General features: G+C 39.0%; 2 protein-coding genes across 2 annotated transcripts; both read left to right on the top strand.

Annotated features, from left to right (window-relative positions):
* Positions 1 to 5,137: 5,137 nt before the first annotated feature.
* On the top strand, positions 5,138 to 14,814 carry LOC135470137 (U2 small nuclear ribonucleoprotein A'-like). The gene is made up of 8 exons (XM_064748903.1): positions 5,138 to 5,308; positions 7,042 to 7,082; positions 7,358 to 7,464; positions 8,210 to 8,335; positions 9,098 to 9,200; positions 10,850 to 11,002; positions 11,784 to 11,883; positions 14,032 to 14,814. The coding sequence occupies exons 1-8, from the start codon at positions 5,227 to 5,229 to the stop codon at positions 14,097 to 14,099; spliced, it is 780 nt and encodes a 259-aa protein (XP_064604973.1). The 5' UTR covers positions 5,138 to 5,226; the 3' UTR covers positions 14,100 to 14,814.
* Positions 14,815 to 15,073: 259 nt separating this feature from the next.
* On the top strand, positions 15,074 to 26,240 carry LOC135470889 (TRMT1-like protein). Its single transcript, XM_064749938.1, has 8 exons — positions 15,074 to 15,832; positions 17,752 to 17,840; positions 18,532 to 18,778; positions 19,826 to 20,038; positions 22,027 to 22,217; positions 22,647 to 22,725; positions 24,072 to 24,647; positions 26,051 to 26,240. The coding sequence occupies exons 1-8, from the start codon at positions 15,678 to 15,680 to the stop codon at positions 26,169 to 26,171; spliced, it is 1,671 nt and encodes a 556-aa protein (XP_064606008.1). The 5' UTR covers positions 15,074 to 15,677; the 3' UTR covers positions 26,172 to 26,240.
* Positions 26,241 to 26,494: the final 254 nt, after the last annotated feature.

The raw sequence follows: 26,494 nt of genomic DNA, 5'->3' as shown, positions 1-26,494 counted from the left end.
AATCTTATATAGCCCGTGGGGATATAGGCCTAACCCGCGTGACTTGAATACATTAACTGATCATTACTCGTGCTGTTGATCGTTAACACCTTATATGTCACATACTAAAACTCTTCCTTGACAAGGTTGTTATAACGTGTGTGTGAGATTGAAAACCATGCTTTGAATTTGACATGAAAAAAGGTAGAAAAAAGAACGCTGCTCTTATACAGAGCATATCCCATAAATACACCAACGGCTATATTATGCCTTTATTTTGAAATAAATCTGCTGAATCCATTCAACATAAAGGCCTATGACGCACGTGAGTGTGGAATTGAAAACCATGCTTTAATGTTGACCTAAAACAGACCAAAAAAAAAAACATCCCCTCTTATACATGCAGAGCATATGCCATAGAAATACATCACTTATTTTGCAATGAAACAACTGAAACCTTTCAACATTTTTTATTATCAATCGAACAAATTTTGCCCATAAATCAGTCGAATTCCAAATAGTTTTGACAGTTCGAGATAAAATTGTTGAAAACAACAAAATAAGAAATATTATTTTACACAATACTGAACTCACATAAAGATGAAACTCAACATCGCTGAAGAAATAAATAATAAAAGAAATATTATATTATAGGCCTTGTTCTAAAATTTCAACTCATCCACATTTACTGGTCTAAAATGAACAATACTGGCAAAATAAAAGAGTCGTTATTTCTTAAATTAACATTTTTCATGAGAGGATATGTTGCATGTACATCATGTAACTTACATGTCTGTCAGCTTACTTTACAGGTAATGTAAAATCATCACCTTTTGCTTCGGTTCTCCTTAATTAGTTGTATAGGCTTTTTCATTACGATGAGCTGTGATCTTCGCCATTAATTAATTTGTTTGTCCATATTAATACTCGTTTAGGCTTCAGGACGTGTAGGCCTAAGATATAAATTAGGTTGGTCTGACGCGCATAACGTTCCACGTTTGGAAACACGTGACAGACAACGTCATGTACATTCTAAACGCGTCTTCGCCCAAAGAACATAATTAATTTCTTTTTTTTCAGCAACTGAATTGTGAATCCAACCAGATAAACAAACTTCTGCCATCAAAATAGCGGCACATAAGAGTTCATTAGGTTCGTTGATAGTTTTACCTGTCATGAATTATACATGCCTTCAACTTCTCTCCCACGTGCAGTATTACAGTTTTGAATGCTCACCCCATACAGAGAAAATGGATCTCAGATTTTTTTACATAGACAATGGAATATATGGATGGGAGCAAGATATTTGATGTTACAAAAAAATGATTCGCCAACCAAAACAATGATATATAATCTGTTCATCGAGCTGGACATTCGCCTACCATGCAGTCGTCAATTTATATGGACGTTCTAAGTCAATAATCGCAAGGCTACTTCTCAAAACGACGTACAACACTAACCACCAAAGGAGTTAAGAAAGTAGGCCTATAGGCCTATAAAGTACGAAATCAGGATGGGATCATGCAAAGAGACGCTGTCAACACTTTTCAATGATGTTGGAAAGGCATGTTCTAGGGGAATGCGTGCAATCAGTATTCAAATCGTGTTCCATGCTAGAATATAAGTTGTCGATAAAAAAAAATATGCATCTCAGTTGCGCATTTATTTTGCAACTGTTCATATATACAATGTGGCTACGTAATCAATCCGGTCGTCGTCCACCTATAAAACTCACTGACATTGTGGACCTTGAGTACGACGTTCAGAAACGAAAAAATAAATACATTCAAATAAATAAATAACAAAACAGTGGTACTGGTAGCTGCATGCCCTGTGGCCCTGGATGACTACGTTCGCTTTTTACATTTGTTCTGCGGTGCTCGCGTTGTCATAGCTGGGCCCTATTTACCTCCGTAGGAAACTTGGTACAGTTTCGGAAATCCATCGATTACTTATGTCATGAAGATATGCGTGTGAATCTAGTTCAGTGCGTTTTGGAAAGCAATTTGAATTTTTGAAGTCTGTTTAAAATGTTTCTTTTAGATGTTGCTCAACTAACTTTAAATGGTCTTGAAATGTGAACACTGAAGAGTTTTAGAACCCTAGCACTATAAAAGTGGTCTGATCATTCTTATAAGGGCAGTCACTCCTCGTAATATTTGCAGTGTGAAATATAACATTCAAGAGTGAACATTTGTAAGATTAGGCCTATAAATGAGGGTTAAAATTAGTCTGACTATATATGTAGCTTTGAGGTGAAATTGTGGTTTACAGATTTGTGGCATCAGTCACGTGATGAACATTTACATAAATGTTTAAATGCTTGGTAGGCGCCTAAATTACTACCATCAGCGTGGGGTGAACTTAGCCGTGCCGTTTGAACAGGAGCCCGTCTGTAGTCCAACCTCGTTTTGAACGTTTTGCGAAAAGAGTAGGATTCAAAGCATTCGCATGATACTGACATAATTGTACTTTCGTTTTGGACATTGGAGCGATATTTTCCACATATTACACATGCATCTTTAATCGATGTTCAACGAACACCGCATTCCTTTGTCATATGTCTTATTGTTATTGATATGTTACTGAACTGTTTGTCTAATTAAAGATACCAAACTTTAACAGCTGTGGTACATTTTTATACAATATTTTTTATTTCGGGGACTAACAGAACATGCTGAAGGCTCAGTACTGGTCTTCATGTATAGACCCGGATATGAACATTATTTGCCAACCAGTATTTGTGTGTCAGTATAATTTGGTACATGTATACACCTTATAGGCCCTGCTGGTCTGTCATAACCCGAATATGAACGTTACTTGCCATCGAGCATTTGTGACTAAGTAACATGGCATACATCTTAAAGGCCCTAACGGTCCTCCAGAGGCCCGGATGTAGACTTGCTCTTGCCGTCCTGTATTTGCGCGTCATCAACGTCGCGTATCTGAAAGGACTGGCTGGTTTTCCGTGACTTCGGTTTATCGTACCCTGTGGTTAGCTCTCGTGAGCACGTGCGTCATGATTTCGGTATCCACTTGACCCTATATACTCAGGCACATCCTTATGCATGTCCTGGTGTGGCAAAGTCACAAAGGTTGGATAATCCAATGCTTGCGTCATCGTATTTGTGAACATTCTGTACCTATATACCTGTAATTCATAGGCCAACAGTAGGCCTAGATATACATCATTGTCATATAATAGGCCTCTTTACCATGTATGGAATGCATAGGCTTAGTTCAGTCTTCAGTGCATGGACCTTCTGGCATAGTTGAGTCTGTATTTCGGCAAAATCATTAGAGCTCACATGTATGTTGAAATTGTTTACGGGATGACAAATAAATATAGTTCCGGTCGGTGTCAGCCGAATGGAACGCTCATTGCAATTGCATTGGGTCATGTCATATGTATAAAATATAGATGAAACAAAACCCGATCATCCGTAGGTTGCTGGTAGACCCTTCTCACGTAGAACGAAGTTATGTAATACAAAAATGCATGTATGCAGAATATATGGCGAGGTACTGAAACCGAGTCAGTTCTGTATATAAGACGACACGTGTACATACTTATATCCGATTTAAGTTTTCACTTCTCAAATATTTCACGTTTTGAGATACTAGAACATAGAAAATTTACTAGGTGAGAGATTTACACATACTTGAATTTTCATTTACATAGTGCACCTATAGTTATGTTGAAAAGCTTTTTTGAAAATACGCCTTAAGTCAGTTTATAAAAGTTTACTAAAGCAGTTGTTACAGTACAGTGATATACCTTCAAACGTATAATTTTAATGTGCTCATTAAGATAAATATCGTTGTTATTGATCAACTGTTATTGATCAACTGTAACAGTAACACCTGTATTAGATGTTATATACGACAGGCCATGAATAGTGACCGGGGCCGTTTCGTTGTCTTAATAATTAGAGCGTCGGCCACAATGTTGGGAGATCCGGGGATCAAACACATGTCGAGTCATACCAACGACTATGAAACTTGTATTTTCTGCTGCCTCTCTTGGCGCTCAGCACTAAAGAGATAGAGCAAGGAAAATTTAACTGGTTGGCCCGATGTCAGTATAATGTGACTAGGTAGGGTGTCAGTATAACGTGATGGGTGATGTTTCATGTCTGGTGTGTTCGGTATGATACTTCAGTGGCGGCAGCACTTTGGCGGCATGGACAGGCCTTGCCACAAGAAGACACAGACACCTAATGCCTCCTCATCTTCATATGACTGAAAAATTGTTAACTACGGCCTTAAACCCCAAGCATACATATATATAGTGATGCGAGGCAGCGAGACCGACGCTTTAAACAACTGAGCCAGCAAGACAGACGCTTTATAAAACTGAGCCAGCGAGACAGACGTAAATATACAGTATACAACTCAGTGGTTTCACATGTTTCACTAATGAAGCAAAGTAGGCCTATAGGTGCACGCCAACAAAAATGTTCTCAAAAGAAAAGAAAAAAAAATAGCACAATAAGAAAAATATATCTTACGGACAGCTTTTTGCGGGCCGATTTACAGTTATATGTAGCAGGTCTATGTAAAACCGAGAGTAGGCCCCTACTTCTTCCATCGTCGTGAAGGAAGAATTAACTGTGCTTATACCTAAAGATTCTCGTAATTCGGCAACACGCGTGTGCAAACGAAACGTGGGTTCTACTGAGGGCTAAATAATGCTGCAAACTTCACTTTGATTGCTTTAAAAATAATGCAATTCAATAATGTCAAAGATGTGCAGCGCAGAGAGTACGGTAAATCCAGAGCAGCGACGACAGTGTCACACATGGCAAATGGTCACACATAACCGATCTCTTGTCAGTTTACTTCAGTCGGTGTCTTTTTCTAACTGTTCATGTAGATGCATAGATAGTAGCAAATAAAACCGAGAAACCCATCACGGGCTCAAAGTCGCAAACCACCTATCACAGTTTAGTCATGTTCATTTTGGCAATGTCAAGTCTGGAGTACACATTGGTTTATAGTGCAGGGGAGACGATCGGTGTCTTTAAATTAATATTTTATTGATTTACCTCCCTTAGAATGTCCACAGGGGAGATTTAATGCTCAGAATCCTGTTTTACTGATTTATCTCCCTTCGAACAAATTGGCGCAAGACCGGAAGTGTCGGTCAGTGCACGTTGAGGGTTGGGATTTGTTTTGTGTTTTTCGATAAATGAATGGATCATCAACAGTGAGGTATATACGTCAGGACTTCAGCTATTTAGCAAAATGGTCAAGCTTACTGCAGAATTGATAGAACAATCGGCACAGTTTACGAATCCGGTGCGAGATAGAGAATTAGACTTGAGAGGTAAGTTCACCAACGAGGACAACAACAACAACAAATTAAACAATAACTTCAAAAGTCATATTCAGGCGTGTCGCACGTATTTTTTTGATCGCCGAAAACGATTTCTGGATTGCGTGTAACAAAGAATTACGAGTACTTGGTGCAGCTATTCTAGCCCGAAATTCAGATGCTAAGATGATTGTTTTGCCGTCTTGCAGCACCTGTGGATGGTCATAGGTTCTCCGGGCTCTGCTAGGCTTCCTCCCACCATAAAGCTTAGCACCGGCTTATATGTGAAATATTCTCGAGTCTGACGTAAACCAAAAATTAATCAATTGTTTTGCCATTTTGGTGATGGTAGCTACAACTGCTCCGAAGGTTACTGATCTACTGTGTCTACAATCGCCGCAAATGCTACCTGCTTCAAAGTTTGTCTCCACACCGTTCAATATATGCCAGGCATTGCTACACCATCACTCCGCGTGAAGGAGAAACACTGGGAAAGCCCCCCACCTTACTGCTGTATCTTGGTAGAAACGAAATACTTCCCACTCCCTCACCTGAACAGGCCACCAGCACCATGTTGTCTTTATCACAGTTCATGAATGGCCAAATTCTGTGTGGTAGTTGTGGTATATTCTGTACTGTGAACAAAAGTTTTTTTTTTCTACTAAGATATAGCAGCAATTGTGCGATTAGGTGTCAGGTTTCCACGCTATTTTTTAATTTTTCATGTTTTTAAGTGTTGACAATAATGAAATATGTTTGGATGCCAAACATATCGGTTTGGTGTGGGAACGAACTTCGGACATTGAACCGGGTATCATTTGCGACAGTTCAGCAACCATTAGAACAGCTGTGGCTGTGGCACTGGTTGTCACTGCCATAGCAGCCATCTTGTACATTGTAGCCACATAACCCTGAATATGCAACAATTGACTTTCTGTGCACTCCAGAGTTCTCAGTGTGTTGTCCTCAACATACCGATGTTCTCCATTGTATGACATGGTTGTCCTAGTCTCAACTGCTCCAACCATTACTGATCTAAAGTATGTACCATCTGTGCAAATGCTGGCCAGTTCAGAGCCGGAAGTTTGTCCCCTTACCTTCCGATTTTGACCTTGATACAACTGCACTCCATGAGAAGCAGAAACACTGGGGAAGCCCACTCCCTAGTCATAGTTTCCCCACATTGCCACTGTAACTATATGAAATGAAATATCTCTCAGTAAATATTTACTTGACAGTTAAAGTTTTTAAGTGCCAAGTGAGAATATCGCATCATTTGAGAAAGGGGTGATTTGTTCTTGATTCTACATGAATTATTGCTCCACATCTGAAAAATTTTACTTTTATACAGAAATATAAAAATTTTAGTGGTCTCTAAAGTGTAGCCATTGTACATGTATATAGCAAACTTGATGCATGTGATCAGTGGGAAACTCTACCACTGCTTAGCTAGCGACCTTTCCCCCATGAACTCCCCCCACCATAATGTTTATAGCCACCATTGTAATTTTTTTTGAGTATGGCATAAAACACCAAATAAATAAATAACCAAACAGGCGTAAGTGATTGTGGTAAGGCGTCATAAAACATACGACCTGGTAGTGGCTCTGTAACTTTAAAATTTAGAATAGATGATAATCTCCAGTATTTAGCATGCGAATGACATATGTAGACAAGTTAAAGAGTCTTGGCAGTAATCTTTATCATTTAAAACTGTTGTATTTATTGCTTTGTGTGCATTTTAGGTTACAAAATTCCAGTCATTGAAAATCTTGGTGCCACATTGGTAAGTAGAAGTTTTATTTCCTTCTCACAATAATATTTGTTTGTTTTTCACTAGTTACATTAGTGATTTATGATCATGTTTGATGATTAGTCTGATTAGTCTTGGGGGATTTTTGCTGCCACTGAGTTGGCCTTCTGTCTTTCCATAAATAAGAGGCCTGAGTGCAAGATGGCTTTGACTAGTTGTGGGATGTTGCTGGTAATTTTGAAATTGTGCTTGTCGTTGATCTAAAAAACATACTTGTATTCAGACTGGATCTCTTACTTGATTTGTAGGACCAGTTCGACACAATTGATTTCTCAGACAATGACCTCAGAAAGGTGGATGGCTTCCCATTACTACGACGACTCAAATGTTTGCTCTTCAACAACAACAGGATAGTGTAAGTACATAAAGCCATCTAAGTAAATGTATATCTCTCATCGCTATAGGCCTACGCATATACTTTCGAATGCAATTCAGTTTTTATCCAAAAATTATTTGTACCAGAAAAACACAGATGTGATTTTTTTTTACCCCAATATTCAGTTTTTAACTGAATTTTACCACCGAATACCGTGGTCTAAGATGGACGTGTATGAATCATGTACCATAATGCTGGGGGACTAGCTCCGATAGTACATTTGGTAGAGCGTCTACTTCGGGAGGCGGTAGATCCCGGGTCAATCCTGGGTTGGGTCACACCTAAGACCTTAAAAAAGAGGAAGTTGTAGCTTCCTCGCTTGGCATTCAGCATTAAGAGGATAGTGCAATGACTGGTTGACCTGTATCAGCATAATGGCTCGGGTTGGGCGGCTTACTTGCCTTCGGCAAGGCATCTCAGTGAAGCAGCAATAGATAAAAGAGCAGTCAAAATCCGTCCTGCAACAAGGAGGCACATTACGTGCACTCTGAGGACTCCTTTGTTGCCATATGACTGAAAAATTGCTAAATATGACGTTAAACTCCAAGCACTCACTCACTGACTTAATGCAGGTCATCGTCGTATAAGGGAAATATTCTTTGGTACAGGGTAAGACCGCAATCAAATAGATAAATAAATAAAAGCGTGTTTTATGGTGCACATGTGGAAACACACTTTACAATTACACCATCTGATTTACTTTGTTGAACTTCAATCTTTGTAGGCGATTTGCAGAGAATTTGGAAGAAGGTCTTCCTCACTTAGAGTCCTTAATTCTCACAAACAACAGCGTGCAGGAGTTGGGAGACATCGACCCTTTGGCATCTGTCAAAACACTACAATATCTCAGGTAAGCACAGTTTATCCTTCTTGGCTGCTTTGCTGGTACCTTTGGCTTATGAGAAAAGACAAAAAAAACAGGTGGGGAAACAGATGTAATAGATGCCATAACTATTTTTTGCTGACGTGCATGGAAACTGATATCATGGCAGCACATTCAATTTCGTGAATGTGGTCAATTTTGCTTACTTTGAACTGCAATACCTCTGCTATGCGACATCACATGTATAAAAAGGTACGCTTTTTTAAACTTTATACGGGATGCTTTTTTAGTGCTTCTTTAAATTTGTTCTAGTGTTGTCTTTTCTTTTCAAACATTTGTGGCTTAGTTGGTTAGCGCACTAGCACAGCGTAATGACCCAGGAGTCTCTCACCAATGCGGACGCAGTGAGTTCAAGTCCAGCTCATGCTGGCTTCCTCTCCGGTCTTACGTGGGAAGGTACGTGTCAGCAGCCTGCGGATGATCGTGGGTTTCCCCCCACCATAATGCCTGCTGCGTCAGCATTATGACCAATCAAATAAATAAATCAATCAAACAATTGTGCTTGTCACAATCCATCTAACCCTGCAGGGTTTTTTACCCAGGAATCGCTATTTCTGCTGTCAGCGAATCAGCAGTCATTCTGTATCCCTCTAAGTCCAAAAGTTTAGACACCTGGGAAAGAGAGATTGGTTATTCTGGGCATTTTGTTAATACCACTTTACATTATTCTGACGCTCAGTCAGTCTCATGAAAGCGTCTTATTGCTCTTTGTGTTTTGTGTTTTTTCAGTTTATTACGCAATCCTATCACAACAAAGAAACACTACAGGTTGTATGTAATTTACAAATTACCCCATCTCAGAGTGCTGGACTTTCAGAGAATAAAACTCAAGGTGAGCTGTTTTTTTACGCTATATTATCTCCTGTATTTCAGAATTCGGGACATGCACTGACGTTAGCTGTTTTTATTTATTTATTTTTTTTGACGTGTACATGACGTGCGCATGGTGAATTGTTCTGATATAACTTTTCAGTCTGGGTACACTGGTATGGAACTTTGAAATTGTTCTGCATTCTTATCGCCTTGTGTCAACTCTATCATTCTGTCAGTCCGTGTGAAATTGGCTTTCTGCATGATATACTGATCAACAGTCTCTAACTTTCTATTGGTAACATGTTAATCCTCCGCCCCAGAAAATTCATTTCCAGTTATAAAAACCGTTAACAATGTTGAATGTCACCATAAGTCTTTACGGTCAGCACTTTTATTTACAGCCATTTGAATGTACAGCCATTTGAATGGTCATTTGACAAGTGACTTTCTTAACTTACCTGTGTATTGGTGACTGGTTCCAGAAAGCCGTTTCTCTTCAGTCAAAGTTCCAGATACCATGTTACAACTTACTTTTCGGCTTGAGAAATTAAATTTTTTCCCAGCTCATAAATGTTATCTTATGACAAATGTGTCCAAATTTCAATTTTCGGTACCAAAAATTAAGCATTGTCAAGAAGCTTTATATTTTCACTGAAGTCGGTAATGGCTTTGTTGAATTGGCCGCATGATCTGCTGAGGAGGTATTGGGAGTATTTTGCCACCACAGGTGTGATCCGATGTTCTGTTCGGTTGTCTGTCATTTCCACATAGAGCATTGTGTGACTTGCACCTCTACCAGTATGATCATGACTATGGATCTACATTTTATTTATTTCTGCATGACATTCGGGAGTACATTTTTATTAAGTGCACACTAGAGTGGCTTTAGGTTGAGATCAGCAGGCAAGTGAATTTCCTGATCAGCTGCCATCCCTTTCTTGGGCTCTTCCATCATCCATTGTCCTGATACCAGCAATGAGCACATGAGTTTAAGTTGATAATATGCTATCAGATTAATGTCCTTCAAATCTTTTTAAGTGAACGACTGAGGGATTGTTTTGTTTTGTGATGTAGCAGTGCTGGTGTACCAGTTCTGCCTAAGTGCATGTCTATCTAAGAGTACACATATACTGAAAACTACGATGTAATACATGCAAGAAGAAAAGATTACATGCTTCAGGCAGCTTTGTTAACTGTGACACTGTGAGAGTTTTATGAACTTCCCATTATTGAGAAGGGGACCAAGGCCTATTTATGTTCCCTAGTTTTGACAAAAGGAGTTGGTGATTAGGCATTATGTCCCAGTCACACAAGTAACAAGACAAAACATTGTAGTAGTATTTTTTGACGTACCTTAAAGTTAATGAAGTCAAAGCAGTATGTAAAATAGTTTAAAAGTTTCTTGGTTAAATGATGAGATACTTTGGTTAATTGGGTGATTTGTAATTCGGGAGCCTCCGTGGCCATGGGGGTTAGCTTGAGAGCACAATGCATTACCCCAGAAGCCAGGTCCAGCTGTCATGCTGGCTTCTTCTCGGGCCGTTTCCCCGGGGCTCTGTCTGGTTTCCTTACATCATCATGCTGGCCGAAGTCATATAAGTGAAATTCTCTTTGAGTATGTCAGAAAACACCAATCACATTACAAATTTGTATTTTTCATGAATATAGGAAAGAGAAGCTTCTGCGAAATTGTTCAAAGGAAAGAAAGGCCAGCAGCTGGCAAAAGATATTGTCAAGAAATCGAAAACGTTCACACCGGGAGAAAAATTGCCTGAGAAGCGTTCAGCGGGACCATCCAAAGAGGACATTGAAGCTATCAAGGTAGGAAAAACCGCAAAATTACTTACTTGTGATTATTGTGATGGTCCTTGATGTAGCAGTAAATATCGTCATCAGTGAAATGAGTTTGTGAGTGTTTTACATTTGGTGTAGTGTGGCAACAGCTACTGCTATGTCATTGAGTAGTAGGCTGACAGTTGACAGTTTTGGTTTTTCCGTCAAGCAAATTCGTTGTTGTGCACAGGGTCCTGTTATTATAAAACTGTATTGATGATGGATGTCCCAAATGATAGCACATTCCATTTTTAATAGCAGATAGCTTATTTCATACCTTGAGCTTCAGCAGTGGCGTCCAATAACAGGGAAAGCAATGTTAAGGGGGTGGTATGTCAAAAAGTACTACATGTAGTGAGGTCAGGGTATGTGCTCATGTAGAGCACACTAACACAAGGGGGCTATTCCCTCATTGATATAGTATGTGCATATGAGTTACCCTAAATTACCAAATTCCTGACCTAGTGTATTGTGTATTAGAATAAAAGTTGAACAAAATGTTCAGGTGGTATCTAAAAAAATGCAGCATGTATTGACCTGAAATTTTACATGCATATCAAGCACAGTGCCACAAGGAGGATGTTTGATCACTGATGCTCTGTGTGCATATTAATTAGCATAAATTACCAAATTCACTATTTCAGTACTTTATGTATTGAGCTGAAGTTTGGCATTCATGTGCCTCCTACAGGCGTGGACTTAAGCAGCCCTGCTTTGAGATCTGAGTGAATAAATTTATACATATACTATATCTTGTTTCGTTTTGTAGGCTGCTATTTCCAATGCAAAGACACTTGAAGAAGTGGAACGGTTAAACCAGTTGCTACGAGCAGGACAAGTGCCTGGGAGAGATGCAAAGAGGTCCAAAGGTATGCATATGTGAATAGATGGCATTTCACAGCAGTATAAACGTGTTAGGTGATTCTGCCTCAGTGAACAAAACAGCACTTTTAAAACAAAATAAACCCACAAGGCCAGTGTTAAGGATTGTAAAACTTGATGGTCACACACAGATCAGCAGATGTCATATATTATACCGGAGACTTAAAAAGAAACACGTATAAAAACAAGTAATGCGCTTGTCCTTGGCTGCGACAAAAGTATGTAATGTTGTAGCATAGGTACAAATGAGCGTGTGTTGGTTTATCCCATGTATGACCCGAAGAGGCTACCGAGGGACCTGTGTGGCCTAGTGGTTAGCATGCTGGCGCAGCACAATGGCCCGGAAAGCTCCCACCAATGCAATAGCTGCGAGATGAAGGCCAGCTCATGCAGACTTCCTCTCCGGTTGAATGTGGGAAGGCATACCAACAGCCTGGCTCTGCCTAGTTTGTTCCCCCTTAAGGCTGCCGTTATATAAGTGAAATATTCTTGAATACAGAGGAAAACACCAATCAAATTAATGAATAAATTGAAAAGACTACTTGGCTTATTCAGTATTCAGAAAGTGTTATCAAATTGCCATCAAGGTACCATGACTATTGCCGTCAAGGTGCCAATACTATTGACATCAAGGTACCGTTACTATTGACATCAAGGTGCCATTACTATTGACATCAAGGTGCCATGACTATTGACATCAAGGTACCATTACTGTTGCCATCAAGGTACCATTACTATTGACATCAAGGTACCATGACTATTGACATCAAGGTACCATTACTGTTGCCATCAAGGTACCATTACTATTGCTGTCAAGGTACCATTACTATTGCCATCATGGTGCCATTACTGGTACCATTACTATTGCCATCAAGGTACCATTACTATTGCCATCAAGGTGCCATTACTATTGACATCAAGGTGCCATTACTATTGCCATCAAGGTGCCATTACTATTGCCATCAAGGTACCATTGCTATTGCCATCAAGGTGCCATTACTATTGCCATCAGGGTGCCATTACTATTGCCATCAGCTTTGTTTAATCCAAGTATAATAGTTGTGTTACTGTTCGTTTTTTGGCAAAGTACTAACCGTCTGCTATGCAGATAAAACTGTATTTATTTCTCTGAATGAAAGCCAGGTTTATGATGTTCCCATTAGCTGCCAGGTCAAGAAGTATTGAGTTTAAGAATTATTGAAGTTCAAGAATTAGTGAAATGCAAGCTGTAAAGAATGTAGGTACTAACTTGAAATACCTATAAATTGTACAATGGAAACTTTAAAACTGTTAATTACCAGTAAATGAAACGTGTAAATGGATTACGGTTAGTAATCTTGAAGATCACCTGTATCGGACTAACCTGTAATCTTTCTTAATTTTCAGGTGTGCCATCATTGTGACTGTTGGGAGTCTCCACTTGCTTTTTTCTCGAAAGCAATTGGAAGATTATGGAATTTCTGTACATCTTAATTAGCTTGCTGACACAAATGCAACGAAATTAACTTTTATAGTTTCGTAGCAACCTCTCATAGACTACACTTCAATACAAATGCATTATTGTTGCTATGTGTATAGAAATAGCCTTTGGTTTAACTTTTATAATGCTTAAAACTGCCTAAGGATAGAAAGAGTGTTCATAAAAGTGACCCACCTGAAGTGAATAGCTCTGTTCTACTCAATGACCCTGAAGCCTTTCACCAGTGTGGTGGCTGTAAGTTCATGCTAAGCCCCTCTGCAGCCCTAGGTTGGACGGTCTGCCGGCAATCTGCAGGTGGTTATAAAGTTTCCTTGGGCTCTGCTCGGTTTCCTCCCTCCATAATCCTGGCTGCTGTCATGTAAGTGAAATATTCTTGATACGGTGTAAAACACCAATCAAATAAATAAATGTTCCTAAATGTGGTTCAGATAATACTGTATTCATAATTAGATTTTAGCCTAATTTTTGTGGCATGGAGGATAAGGCTGTTAGATGCTGTGGTCTTTGAGAGCTTGCTCTGCTATATGTCTGATATTTTGTAGGAAAGTTTTGCTCCAGTTTAACCTGATTAGCTTTTGTGTCAGCAGGCTTGGACTGTCTCTTGTCACTTGATGTATTATTAATGCTAATGTGACAGTGCACTGTATATTTTCAGGCTCCAGGGAAAATGGGCAGGAGGTAGAAGACGAAGAAGAAATGGATACACAAATGAATGGCACCTGAGAATAAAAATCTGTGCACAAACAATTGCCCCCTTTTTTTCTGAAAACATTGCATTGTAAATACAGTTAATGCCTAAACCTTATTTTCATTTTTTCATTGCCGTTAAAATTTGAGGTGGTTATCATGATTGTTGTAAGAGGGAGATAAGGGTGTTTGTTGTTTGTGATGATGATTTTTGTCTCTTGCAGGTCTCTTGAAAGAATTCCTTCAGTTTGATAATCATGCTATTAATTAACCATTTTCCATCAAATGAGAACATTTTCACCTTTCTTCTGCTATTTCTTTGACAGACCTGTATTAAAGGGGAAACAAAATCTGATGCCACAAGTTACAACATGTAAACATGAGTGCAAAAAGGGGAATAACTCTGAACTATGGTATCATTTTGTGTTTCCGGGGGTAAGCAATGGGGTGTAGAGGTCTCTGTCAGACTTTGTTTTCCCTTGCTAAAATTTCTGTTTTTGAAATTCAAATCAGATACTTGTTGTTTAAGACCTTGACACTACACTATTCACATTTCTGAAAAGTTGTGAAGCGAAACCAATTTCAGATATCAGCTGAGTTTGTATCAGATACTGTACTGTTGATAGCGATATGTATTTATTAAATTTACCCCAGTTGTGTCATATCATACATTTCCACAAATTGCCTGTCTGTAAAAAACAAAACTGTTTTGATCAATAAAAGCCGAGAAGCCGTATATTAAATCTTTGAACTTTTGACTTTTCTTGTACTCCTCATTCCATCCCCTTGCAGGCCTAGCAATAATAATGTTCATAAGAAAGCGCTAAGTGTATGAAGAAAGACTGCAACCATATAGCACTGAATACTGAAGATAAATGTTAGTACATTTAGTTAAGATGCATTAAAATATTGAACAAAAAATTATCAAGATTTTAATCACTGGGTGAGATTATTTTGCATATATGAAAATTGGATAATTCCATAATGATTACGACTGTGCAATGAGAAGGTTGGAATACTGCACATTTTGAAATTCTGCAGGAGCAAAAGCTTGACTAGAATGAATACTTCCTTTTCATTGAGGCACCATGCCTATAAAATGAAAAAAAATAGCTTTACAGTATGAAACTGTGGATTTAGTTCTGGTTCCTGATGAATGTATTTGCTGGGTGAGAAGGTCTTGTTCAATGGATCTCAACTGTGTTAATTCTTGGTGTGGTTTCTGATGTGTTTACTTTACCATTCCATGAGAGCATTCATTTGTCAGCAAAGCTTTGCCTTGGTGTACATAGTAAGGTCTTCTGGCAACCTGCGGGTGGTCGTGGGTTTGCCCTGGGCTCTGCCCGGTTTTCTCCAACCACAATGCCGGCTGCAGCTGTATAAGTCAGGAGTGGACAACGCAGTTCAATCTCAAGAATGTGTGGCCAAGATCAGTACAGTCTTACCAATCGTTGTTGAGCGTCTGTTCTGCCATTAAAACGTTTTAAGTGCTATGGTTTGTCTTTAAGCACGTGAGCTACAATCTATCGTTATTACGGAAGAAATTGAAAGTTCTTTGTGATACTGTTAAGGGGAGGCAACTTTGCGACTTTTTATAGGGAAGTAATTGTAAGAATGGCGGTATGCCTGTCTACAATTAATGCAGCAGTTAATACCGTAGTAAAGGGTGAATATCTGGAGGAAAATGGAGTTACAATTCATGTCAAGGATGGCTACACTACTCCAGAAAAGGCTAAACCCTTCTTTAACCCGAGAATGAAAACTTGTAGGTGGGTTTCGCATGCGAATGCATTTGATGTGTTGGTCGCTGCTGCAACAACAACAACAACAAAACAAAGCACGTGTGGGTTAGACTGGGATAGTTCAACGGTGTTCCAGACGTACAGGTAGCAATTTGCAGACGGCTGTCGACTGCTGTCCCGGTAGCTGCCTACTTTGGATACTCTTACCATTTAAACCAATGGTAATTGTGATATGATTGCTTCAATGCAGCCGCCCGTCAGCGTGTTTTGAGCTCTGACTTCCTTAACCCTATCACCACGATAACCGATATGGCCGAGATGATGCCGATGTGGCATTTATTGAATCCTTAACCTTTTAGTCCTACTTTCGAACAAGGCTGTTTCGAAGATGAGAAGGCTTTAGCGCCGAAAGACTCCTTTTCCAATATTGGATAGCTTCGTTGGAGTCTCGACGCTTGTAACGTTAATTTGGACTCAACAAAGGTCCAAGCCGATTGTCTTTGTTATTGAATAAGTCTCGTGAAAATAAATAACACCAACCTAAAGACTTGCTTTCCGCACCCACCACCACCATATGTCCCTATTCGATTTAGAATAGATTAATTATAACCATGAAGGCTTCCACAGTATACACTCCTCTGCAAATGCCGCCGTCTTCCCACTGCTCCACATGGCAGCAGTAGCCGAGGAACGTATACCGTGGAAGCCTTCATGGCTATGATCAATCTATTCTAAATGGAGTAGGTATTATGTAAATTATGTACTACAAAAATACGAGAATACAGTTAAGCTCTCTCCACATTGCATACACAAAACTGGACAAATTGCTTGCTGCGAAAAACATTATAAAAGACCGGTATATATGCTTGACAAAATAAATTAAAATCAAAATACTCTTTGTTTAGCTTACGTGTAAATCTGGAAAAGGAAGCGGGCAACATTATAGCCAAGATATAAAGTGAACAGCGTCAAATTATCCTTTTTTGTCCTAATTCTGACACCCATTTCTTGAATTTGTGTCTGTAACTTTTAGCTGCAATACTAGAAGTCAGAGGTACAGGTATAGCTTGTATGCAGTGGACTTAATTGTGCATGTTACAAGTGGGCGTGTGTGTGTTTTGTATGATCAGTGAAAGTAAGGTGTCACTGAGATAATCTTTTCGATCAAACAAGTGCTTGGGTCAAAAAGTGCTGGATATTAAAGTCAAATCAAATACACAGTTTTGTAATTTTCATCTCATTGAGTCCCTTTTCTCTTTTATGACTGTGCTTGGTCGGAGGCATGTGCTGTTCCCTGTCACTCCAAACGTTACATGGTTCCACTATAATGCTGGTAACAGTCATATAAGTGAAATATTCTGTGTAAAAAGTGAAATGAGTACAGCGTAAATATCCAACCAAATGAAATAAATAATGTGTGTTATGCTAATTCTAATTACCATGAGCACACTGATTATTTCAGCTTTTTGCGTTTACTTAATGGGCATGCCTTGACAGTGATGCTCTGTGTATTCTAAGATTTCAAATGTTATCCCTCCGAATTTGTTTTACAAGGATTTCCATTAGCCTAATGGGAATCACCTCAACAATAAAACCAACATACACACACAAATAATTGAAGAAATTAAATGATAAATTTAACAGAGTTTACAGAGTAACTTTAGGTAATGGGAACCAAAAAAGTAAGATCAAAATCATATCATAACTACTCTACCAGGAGTACGACTCACTTGGCTTGTGTAGAGCTGCACAACAGAAAAGAAAAAGTTCATTAGTATTTTGACTCTACTAGCACATGATGGATACAAAGTGTGCTACAGACTTGACAAAAATCTGTGCACTTTGAAGTTGTATGTTAGTGTACAAGTACATGTAGTAGAGGATACCAGAAGACCCCATCATCCTGTGACTTTGATCATGATTTCAAATTATTTCTCACTGTTCAGGGAACTTGTTTTGGCAACTCTTGGAGCATTTATAAAGGAGTGTGGTCATCAGTCACCTGTGAATTGTCTGGATGCCTTCGGAGCCTCAGGTACAGTCTACATGCATAATATGCAGATGAAGGAATTCAAATTATTGATGTCTCTAGTAATGCATAACCTTACTGAACGGTAAGGAAAACTTGAAATAGATTTTTTTCATGTCAGACAATTTTGAGAGGAATTCTTACTCTGTTTCTTCTGAGGGTTTGGGTTGTGCTGGAGTGGAAGAGAGGGATGTCCAGGCCTGGCCTCAGATGGCAGACCAGAATGCCTAATATTACATTTTGTATTTTACCTGCAGTTTGGTATGGACTAATGCACTTTCAGAAGCATTTGAAGGTCATAAAACATACTTTAGATGCCAACTCCTCAGTTTATCTGATCAGAAATTGAGCAAATTTCACAAAAATTCTTACTAAAGTGGTCCTGTAAGGTTTATAAATCAATCAGAATAAAGTAAAATGTCTCATTTGAAAAATGCAGTGGAAAGCAGTGACTTTTATGCACAGATATTAAAGTACTTGTGTGTTTGTCTGTTCTGAATTTCATCGGCTATGCTCTGTATATCTTGTGCGCTAACAAATTATTTCAGCTGGGCTCTTCACTAAATATACAGGTGCAGCCTCATTAAACTTTCTTACTTGTCAGAATACACAACCCCTTGTTTCTTTTGTTCCTATTTCAGTATATTGATTTTCCATTACAGCATTTTAATATCATACCTTTCTGTTATATATATAGGTGTTGCAGGCATGCAGTGGAAAACAAGATTTGGCAAATTCTGTCATGTGACCATCACGGAGAGAGATGAAATCTGTGTGCAAAGCATTATGGGTAACTCCATTTCAAATGGCTTTGTTCCCAAACCATTTATTTTAGAATTTACTCGAATTCCCGGATTACCATTTGAGCCACAGGAAAGGAATGAGATCTGTGTCAAGCAGTGTGATGTCAGTGTGATGCTACATATGGAAGCGTTTGATTTCATGTAAGGCCACCTCATGTGTTACATACGGAAGCGTTTGATTTCATGTAAGGCCACCTCATGTGTTACATATGGAAGCGTTTAATTTCATGTAAGGCCACCTCATGTGTTACATAGGGAAGCGTTTGATTTCATGTAAGGCCACCTCATGTGTTACATATGGAAGCGTTTGATTTTATGTAAGGCCACTTTATGTGTTACATATGGAAGCGTTTGATTTCATGTAAGGCCACCTCATGTGTTACATATGGAAGCGTTTGATTTCATGTAAGGCCACCTCATGTGTTACATATGGAAGCGTTTGATTTCATGTAAGGCCACCTCATGTGTTACATATGGAAGCGTTTGATTTCATGTAAGGCCACCTCATGTGTTACATATGGAAGCGTTTGATTTCATGTAAGGCCACCTCATGTGTTACACATGGAAGCGTTTGATTTCATGTAAGGCCACCTCATGTGTTACATATGGAAGCGTTTGATTTCATGTAAGGCCACCTCATGTGTTACATATGGAAATTTTATTTCAAATAACGACTACCCCATTTGTTAAATGTGTGATAGTCTTTTATTTCATGTAAGCTAACACTCTGTTTTGTTACATATGGAAGCTTTTGATTTCATGTAAGGCCACCCCATGTGTTACATATGGAAATTTTATTTCAAATAACGACTACCCCATTAGTTAAATGTATGATAGTCTTTTATTTCATGTAAGCTAACACTCTGTTTTGTTACATATGGAAGCTTTTGATTTCATGTAAGACCACCCCATTTGGTACATATGCATAGATTCATATGAAAGGTTTAACACTTGTAAAAGAATCTCATTTATTACATATGGAAATAGTCAGTTTCATGGACATGAGTATGGAAGCTTTTGATTTCATGTAAGACAAGCTAACACTGGCATCTTATGTTTATTTAAGCTGTTTTGCTACGAACAACTTCATGTTTGTTTTTTTGTGGGGTTTTTTGGGGTTTTTTTTTATTTTGATAGTACATATTTTAATGTCGTTTAAGATGTCTTTGTGCGTGACTTTGTTCGTAGACATCTGGACCCATTCGGCTGCCCTGTTAAGTACCTGACAGCGGCCTTCACTAACATGCGTAACAATGGACTGATCTGTGTGGTAGCCACTGACCTGGGTTCCCTCCTGGCCAAGAATGCTAATGTGGCCTTCAGGAATTACGCAGCTAACGTCGTCAAGACCGAGTATGTCCAGGAGGCTGGGGCCCGGGTGCTCATTGCTGCAGCAGTCAGGTAACCTTTACAACAAGATGTGTATCTGTACTTCTACTTTTAGCCACTCCGTGGTTAAGAATTGAGCAGACATGGTAAGAACTCCGCTTTACCCTGACAAGTCATGATGTGAGGGCCCAGTATGTCTGCAGACATTGCAACCTAACCCTGTGTTTTTTCCTATTAGCCACAAAAGCCCTGCTGATTTTTCTGTTCAAGATGCATTCTGGGATTAGAATTGCCAAATTATGGCGGATGGAACATAAAGATTTACAGCAGGCATTAATAATTTGGTTTGATTTTGTTGTGACGAGAGCAGTCATGACCCTTTGCTTCTGGCTGAGTCGAGACAGAATACACGTTGGTAATTGTGTGTTGGATTTGTTAAGAATCTAGCTGCAGAGATATGCAACGAACGCTTACACTGGCAGTGTATGGAAAATTCGCTCTATGACTCACTTGGCTTATACAAAATTCTTGTCGCAGACGATTAACTCTTGACCTGACATGGAGAAAATTGAGTTCAAACATTTCTTTAGCTGTCCTATAAGCCATCCTAGAAGCGAAAAATGCTTCATAAATGAATAAATGATGTCAAAGGATACTTACTCTCTGCTTTCAGATTATGTATTCTTTATTATAGGTCAGATCATATGTGTTATGTTGAACTGCCATGCGATATCTGAAGTGTATTAACTAGCAACTAAAAGTCTAGTTCTTTGTCAAACTTCTTCAACTTACAAGTGCATAGGGAGTTCCTTCCCCTTGATTAGAGAACTGTTATATTAGTGAATGGTAAGTAAAAAATATGTGCCTCAACCAAAAGTCCATAGAGAACTTTGCCCAGAAAAATCTTTCAGCATTTTAGTTTTCTCAACCATGAAATGTTGCAGAAGCCAGGTTTTTACATCATTTTCAGCACCCGTTGATCGATCCCATAAAGGTAGTTAATTTAAGTTGATTTCATAGTAATTAACCATTTTCAGAGTGTTCTGCCTAAAGAAATCACACATTTCTTTAGTATGAAGAAGTAAGGTGATGACCTAATTTACCTACTTGTTATCCAAAAAGGCCACAGTATTTTATCCCAGTTTAAATGCTTTTCTATGGACAAGCAGAAATTCTAAAAAAATAAAAGAAAATAGTTTTCATTCCTCACTTTAATTTCGTTAAAACCTTTATCTTTTTCGTTAGCCGTAATAAAAAAAATTCCTACCGATCTAGCCTGTTTTTTTGTGAATGGGTTGTTCTCAACAAAGAGTTCTGTAAGGTTGGTCTGACTTTGTCTGTGTTTGTGGTTTATATTTACCTTAATATTTTGTTTTCATAGCCTTAAGTTTATTGTAATAATTTTGGTATTAATGTCACAAATTTAATATTTTGTTTTCATAGCCTTAAGTTTATTGTAATAATTTTGGTATTAATGTCACAAATTAGCGTCTCACTGGGCCTGCTCTGAATGACCTCCCTTGTTACTGTGACGTAAGGCGAGATTAGTTTTTGAGGCTTGAAACTAATAAGCTTGCCTATTAAAGCATGCACGATGTAGATTATATCACGACAGTCACAAATATTTTCTAGACAACAGAATGTTAAAAAAAAAAAAACATGATATCAATCTTTGAGAGTTGCAGAAATGAAGAGAAATCTCAAATGAAGTTGATGGGTTTCAGCTCAAAGGTAGAATATATAAGATTAGACAGAGGTCGCCAATTTTGTCTATGGTATTTAATTAGGGTCATAATTTTTGAAATATCTTTGAATGGATTAAAAGATGCATAATGTTAATCCTGGGCTTCCAAACAGGTTTACAAAACTAAAAGCTGCCTTAAAACTTAGTCTTCAACTAGCTTATTCCGATTTAACTTCAGCACTAGCCATTAGCCATTTTCTGAGGTCCCGCCTAACTACAGCTTACACCTACACCACATGCACCTCTTAAATGGGAGAGTGACCTCAAGGGAGGTAATTGGGTGCTGCCCTACTTAGCATTCTGCCTGTGTTGTCAGGGCTGCAGCTCAGTGCAGTAAAGGCGTGGAGGTCTTGTACGCAGTCAACAAGGATCATTTCCTGATTGTGGGCTTGAGAGTGAGGCGAGGCGCTGTGTCTGCTGATAGCTGTGTCCAGTCTGTATGCAGTGTCGTCCACTGTCAGATATGTGGAGAACGGGTTAGTTTTCCCCCCTCACAGCACCTCACAGGTGAGCTTAGCGCCATATAGGAAGGGAATCCCCCAAGAGTAAAGATAGCTATGCATCCACAACCAATAGGTCTATTTAAGGTCCTTGTTCTTGAATCACTTAGACTCACTAATTATTAAACAGAAAGTTGTATAGATTTATTTGCCTCTATTATTTTCTGGGCCTTGTTGGCAATACTCGATCAACAGTGCTAGTATGACTGATGAGGTTTATGTTGCATGTACCTGGAGGGTTTTTGGAGATCATCTGCCTTCCATCAATATCATGACATATAAATCATGCGGTATGGATGAAAAATGTTATGTTACATGTGGCAAGGTTTGTGATTTACTTCTGGAACTCGGCTCGACCCCCACCCATGCAACTGACAGCCATCATGTACATGTAGGTGAAGTATGAAGTGACATATTTTTGATTTGGATGTTATAGATAATCCGTATGATGCTTTGCCTTGTTGTTGTCACAAAGATACAGCTGGGAGAACAGCTGTCCTCATTGGACCTTTGTGGTAAGACATGTACTCTACCTGGTTTTCTTGTTTGTAAAAAAAGTATTTTTCGCAAATTGATACTTTACCTATCATGCCTATGTCCAAATACAAAAGTGTCAGTATGCTATATTTTCTGTTAGCTAGTTTACATATGTCCAAATACAAGTTAGATATGCCATATTGTCTGTTGACTGAAGTGGTGGTGAATGCTGGATGAGAGTGGAATTAATAAGTGGCATGTACAATCCAGCCCCCAACACCCATCCTTTCCCCCCTCAAAAACACCCAACACTCGTCAGTCCACACCCTCTCCTCCCTCAAAACACCCAACACTCCCCAGACCCCACCCTCTCCTCCCTCAAAACACCCAACACTCGCCAGTCCACACCCTCTCCCCCCTCAAAAACACCCAACACTCCCCAGTCCCCACCCTCTCCCCCCTCAAAACACCTAACACTCCCCAGACCCCACCCTCTCCCTCAAAACACCCAACACTCGCCAGTCCACACCCTCTCTCCCCTCAAAAACACCCAACACTCCCCAGTCCCCACCCTCTCCCCCCTCAAAAACACCCAACACTCCCCAGTCCACACCCTCTCCTCCCTCAAAACACCCAACACTCGCCAGTCCCCACCCTCTCCCCCTCAATACACCCATCACTTCCCAGTCCCCACCCTCTCCTTCCTCCTCCACACCCACTGAGGTTTACTGTGATTATACCATGTCTTACTATGTATCCTTTCTGCTGCCATATTCGACACTTGCAAACAGTGATACTGTATTATACACAATGACTAAAGATGTTATTGTTTGCCATTATAGACTTTTTACCTTTCTAGTTGGAGCTTTTCTGTCACAAAAAGTATAGTATTTTTCAGCATATGTTTGTATATATGAACTTTTTACCACAAAAAGTACAGTATTTTTTAGTATGTATGAGCTTTTTATCACCAAAAGTACAGTATTTTTCAGTATGTATTTGTATATATAAGCTTTTTATCACCAAAAGTACAGTATTTTTCAGTATGTGTTTGTATATATAAGCTTTTTACCACAAAAAGTACAGTATTTATCAGTATATTCGTGTACATTTATGTATGAGCTGGAAAAAAAACTGTTTGAATAAAGAATTTGGTGAAAAGAATAAAGTTTAGTAAAATAAATTATCAGCTGTAGAAACTTGGAATTACCTTTGTTTAACATAAAGCTGGGGGTTAATAGGTTCTCTCATCCATTTTGTTGGGATGAATTTCAAACTTAATCTTGTATGTAATACACGTATCAAACCAGACCTGATGGTGGTGGTGAAGGTATGCCCTGTGTTTAATGTGCAAATCATTGTCTTGTTTTTTAACTTCATTCAGGTGTGGTAGTTTGTTCGATGCCACATTTGTGGAGAAGATGTTCAGAGAAGCTGTGTCAGAAAATCTGAGCAAAGCTGTTGTGACTTTACTGTCGACATTGCTTCTTGAAGCAGTCTGTCCAAACTCTGTCAGTGAGCATTTGAAAGTTTTACAACATATTGAGGAAATTCTGAAGGCAAGCAGGCAAGGAGAATCTGAAATAATCCCCATGGTGGCCACAGATGGTGCAACACAAAGCTCACTGAACGCCATGGCGGCTGTGCAGAGGACAGAAAACCGCAGGGAGAGTGTGACACTGCAAAGTGGAAAGAGACAGAGCTGTGTGAAGCTGTCGGGTACAAATGCAGCAAGCTGCTGCCAGACTGAGTGTAATTCAACCAGTCATAAAACTGACCTTGAGGATGACCCTAAAGTGACTGACAGAACAGATGACACCATCAACGCTCCAAAGCGAGCCAAACTGTGTGACACAGGCACAGAGACACTGGTTCCAAATCTGGACTTAGCTGCTATACCCTGCCCCATGTTTTATTATGACCTCCACAAAAAGAAGCTACCTGGGCTGAACTTGCCAAAGTAAGTGGTAGTGCACATGATCATCAAAAAAAGTCTTTGTTGGGCATAACCTTACATTATTACATTAAAAAATATGTTAGGTCAGTAGGGTCTTTTTGATTTTAAATCCAGCTATTGAAGAAGAAATTAACAAATAGAAGAAAAAAAATCTATAAAACTAAAGTAGGAGTAGGGTTCCTGTTTAGGATCAATCGGATTGTGCTCAGTGGACATATTTTTAATGATGGCCTGACCCGTTAGTGTATGAACTGTCAGAATATATCTGTAAATCCAGAGACTTGTTCATGTGGTTTTAAAAGCTCTGTATATAGATGATAAGGTCTGTCTGCAAACTGCTGATGGTTGTGGGTCAGCCCGGTGTTCCCCCCCCTACCATAATGCTGCCAGCCGTTGTATAAGTGAAATATTCTTGACTAGGGCGTAAAACACAAGTCAAGTAAAATAAATAAGTAAAGATGATGATGTTCATTCATGATGAAAGATCTCAGTAGGAAGGAGGGGGAGTCGAATGGTTTATACGATGGTTGTTCTTAAATTGCTACATTTAGGACGCATGATGTATGGGTTCAATACCGGTCATGAAGAGTAAATTTGTGGATTTCCCCACTCCTACTGTTTGTGATGACAGTAAGCAACATGGAGACAATCAGCAGTATAAAATTGGTGTATCCTATGAAATGACCATAAAATTCATCCATGGTTTAACTCACCCATATTTCCTGATTCTGAGAGTTCTGTTGATTGTTCCGTGACATTTATTTGCCTCTTAAAATGCACTTTAGTGGGTGAAATTGTAGGCCATTTACAGTACATGTATGTCACACATGGGGAAACCGCTTAAGTGACCTAGTGCTTAGAGCATCCTCCCTGAGATTGAGTCACCTGATGTCAAACACGGGTCAGACCATACCAAAGGCTTTAAAATGGTGCTGCTGCCTCACTTGGCACTCAGCACCGAGAATGATAGAGCAAGGAAACGTGACAGGTTGGGTTGTCATGTCTGATGTTTTTGGAATGATACTTGAATTTGGCAACACCTCAATGGCATGGACTCGATTACCTGTGGGTATATATACACACACATAAGGACGACTCCTCATATGACTCAAAAATTGTGAGGTACATCATTAAACCCCAAGCATACATAGATACATACATCACGCTCAGGAAGTTACGATTTTAAGTAACACTTGTGTAAATAAATAAATATTTGTTCTTATTTTTTTATTGCATACTCCACCTTGCATTTTAATTTTCCTGAAATTTGAAATTTATAATATTTTGTATGTTTATATTTTATGCTGAGGATAATGAATGATTGCATTACACTGTTTGTTGATCTGATATTACCATAAGCTGGTTGCCCATAAAGCTTACAGAAAATTTGCCCTTTATGATTTCAGAACATCCAAGGTCATCTCTGTGCTACAGACGTCAGGGTTCAAGGCCAGTCGCACTCACTTCTGTACAACTGCTGTACGAACTAATGCCAACCTAACACAAATACTTCAGTTGCTCCAATAAAATATGTGTTCTTGTAAATGTGGCTATGAATTAAAAATCATCTGTGATGAACCCTGATGTACAATGTCGGGAGACAAGACTTGAACTTCTTGATTATATATTAATTTTGTTAAAGCATAGAAAAACGCTTATTTTTAAATCAATGTCAGTGATAGTATATGGGATGGATTTGTAAAAATGTCAGATTTTCAAATAGTTTTGACAGTTTCTGTAGAGCATAAGTAATATTTTCTTTTGTACAACCATGGCTTATAGGTCACTAATGGAGTGACGAACTAGGTCATTTTCCCTATGCTTCAACGTGGTCGAGTCATACAGAAGAT

The sequence above is a fragment of the Liolophura sinensis genome, chromosome 7 (assembly GCF_032854445.1).
Source record: "Liolophura sinensis isolate JHLJ2023 chromosome 7, CUHK_Ljap_v2, whole genome shotgun sequence".
Taxonomy (NCBI): Eukaryota; Metazoa; Mollusca; class Polyplacophora; order Chitonida; family Chitonidae; genus Liolophura; species Liolophura sinensis.
This window is presented reverse-complemented; position numbering and strand designations above follow the sequence as displayed.

Bases quoted from the DNA above. Each gene is read 5' to 3' on its own strand.
- LOC135470137 (XM_064748903.1), top strand. From the start codon at position 5,227: ATGGTCAAGCTTACTGCAGAATTGATAGAACAATCGGCACAGTTTACG. The intron at 7,083-7,357 runs GTAAGTAGAAGT...CTTGATTTGTAG, and splicing joins AAAATCTTGGTGCCACATTG to GACCAGTTCGACACAATTGA. The intron at 11,884-14,031 runs GTATGCATATGT...GTATATTTTCAG, and splicing joins AGATGCAAAGAGGTCCAAAG to GCTCCAGGGAAAATGGGCAG.
- LOC135470889 (XM_064749938.1), top strand. From the start codon at position 15,678: ATGGCGGTATGCCTGTCTACAATTAATGCAGCAGTTAATACCGTAGTA. The intron at 15,833-17,751 runs GTGGGTTTCGCA...CTCACTGTTCAG, and splicing joins CCGAGAATGAAAACTTGTAG to GGAACTTGTTTTGGCAACTC. The intron at 17,841-18,531 runs GTACAGTCTACA...TTATATATATAG, and splicing joins GGATGCCTTCGGAGCCTCAG to GTGTTGCAGGCATGCAGTGG.